The sequence below is a fragment of the Plasmodium malariae genome (assembly GCF_900090045.1).
Source record: "Plasmodium malariae genome assembly, chromosome: 8".
Taxonomy (NCBI): Eukaryota; Apicomplexa; class Aconoidasida; order Haemosporida; family Plasmodiidae; genus Plasmodium; species Plasmodium malariae.
Window position 1 is genome coordinate 2,173,954 of NC_041782.1, and position 1,464 is coordinate 2,175,417.

General features: G+C 24.3%; 1 protein-coding gene across 1 annotated transcript; it reads left to right on the top strand.

The window, feature by feature from the left end:
* Positions 1-202: 202 nt before the first annotated feature.
* On the top strand, positions 203-1,192 carry PmUG01_08054100 (Plasmodium exported protein, unknown function; the record flags this gene model as incomplete). The annotated part of the gene is made up of 2 exons (XM_029004721.1): positions 203-340; positions 533-1,192. The coding sequence occupies 2 exons, from the start codon at positions 203-205 to the stop codon at positions 1,190-1,192; spliced, it is 798 nt and encodes a 265-aa protein (XP_028861382.1).
* Between the last annotated feature and the right edge of the window lie 272 nt (positions 1,193-1,464).

Sequence of the window (1,464 nt, forward strand, 5' to 3'; positions counted from 1 at the left end):
AATATTTTGAAAAACGTAATATTTTTGCTTTTATTATATAATGAGTTAACCTGTTAGCAGTAGTATATTTTATCGTATGTAGGTATCATTTAAAAAGTTTTAATTTTTATATAAAAAGGTAAAGTAATATAATTAAACTTTAAAGATAAATAATACTATATGAAATAGTACTATATGTGATTATAAGAAGAGGCGCAGCAAAATGAAAAGTTCTTCTGTTTCCAGTTTGGGAACTTCAGATAAATACCCGCGTAGGGGAAAAATATATAGATTATTATTTTTTATTAATTTCTTCGTATGTACCTTTTTAATTTGGATATTACAATGTTTTAATAATAATGTAAGAATTATAATAATATATATGTACATATATGTACATATTTATACATAAAATGATACATTAGTAAAAGCTACCTTTTTTATTCTTTTTTAATTTTTTTATATGTATCATGGTGAAATTGAATTCATATAATTAATATAAGAAAAAAAAGGTGTATTTTTAATTATTTTTTTTTAATTCTTGAATTTTTAGTTTACCTTTAACAATTCCTATGATAATAATATAAATAATTACATTGAAGTATGTGTATCAAATAGAAGAACGAACAGTAGATGTTTATCACAACAGGGTCGATTTTTTGGCCCAGAAATAGACATGTTAAAGGACGCAGTTTCGGGTTATTTCTTTCGTGGCCATAACAATAATAATAATGATAGAGGAGATAAGAATCCTGAAGTTGTAGAACCTGTATATGGGTCTGTTCCTCCTAGGAATTATCGTGATCATCGTTACTACCATAATAATGAAGATATTAGAACACATGATAATTATGATATAAGTGATAATTGTGGCGGTCCTAGATATGGAATGCATAATCCTAATGTATCAGAAGTAGTAACATATTACAAATCAGGAGATCCCATGAATAATTCTGTAATGAGACATCCAGTATATTATGAAACGAAACAAGTGGATAATGCACTTATACCGAAGTCGTCTATGTTAGGTTATTTAAAACATTTTCTTTTAGATCAACAATTATTTGCATCACCTGTATTAAATAGAATGGCTCCACTTATATTTTTAATGTTTGTATATTACGTAATATCTGCTTTAATAAGTAATTTTCGCCATGTACTAGCACTATATTTTTTAGCGAGAATAGTAAAGTTACATTATAATAATAATTAATAAAAAGAAGAAAATAAAGTCAGAATGAGTTTTAGGGGAGATTAATAAAATGTTCATTATAATAATGTATTAAATAAGATATCGATTGCTTATGTTAAAACTTTTAATATTAGTATATATAATAATTGAATTATATTCTAAATGTTTTGGTACTGAAGTTATAAAATACAATAATAATAATATAAATGCTTTATTGTAAATTTCTATTTTTAACCTTTCATATGTTTCATTAAAATATAGTTTCTTCATTACGAGGAATATTCATTCTGAAG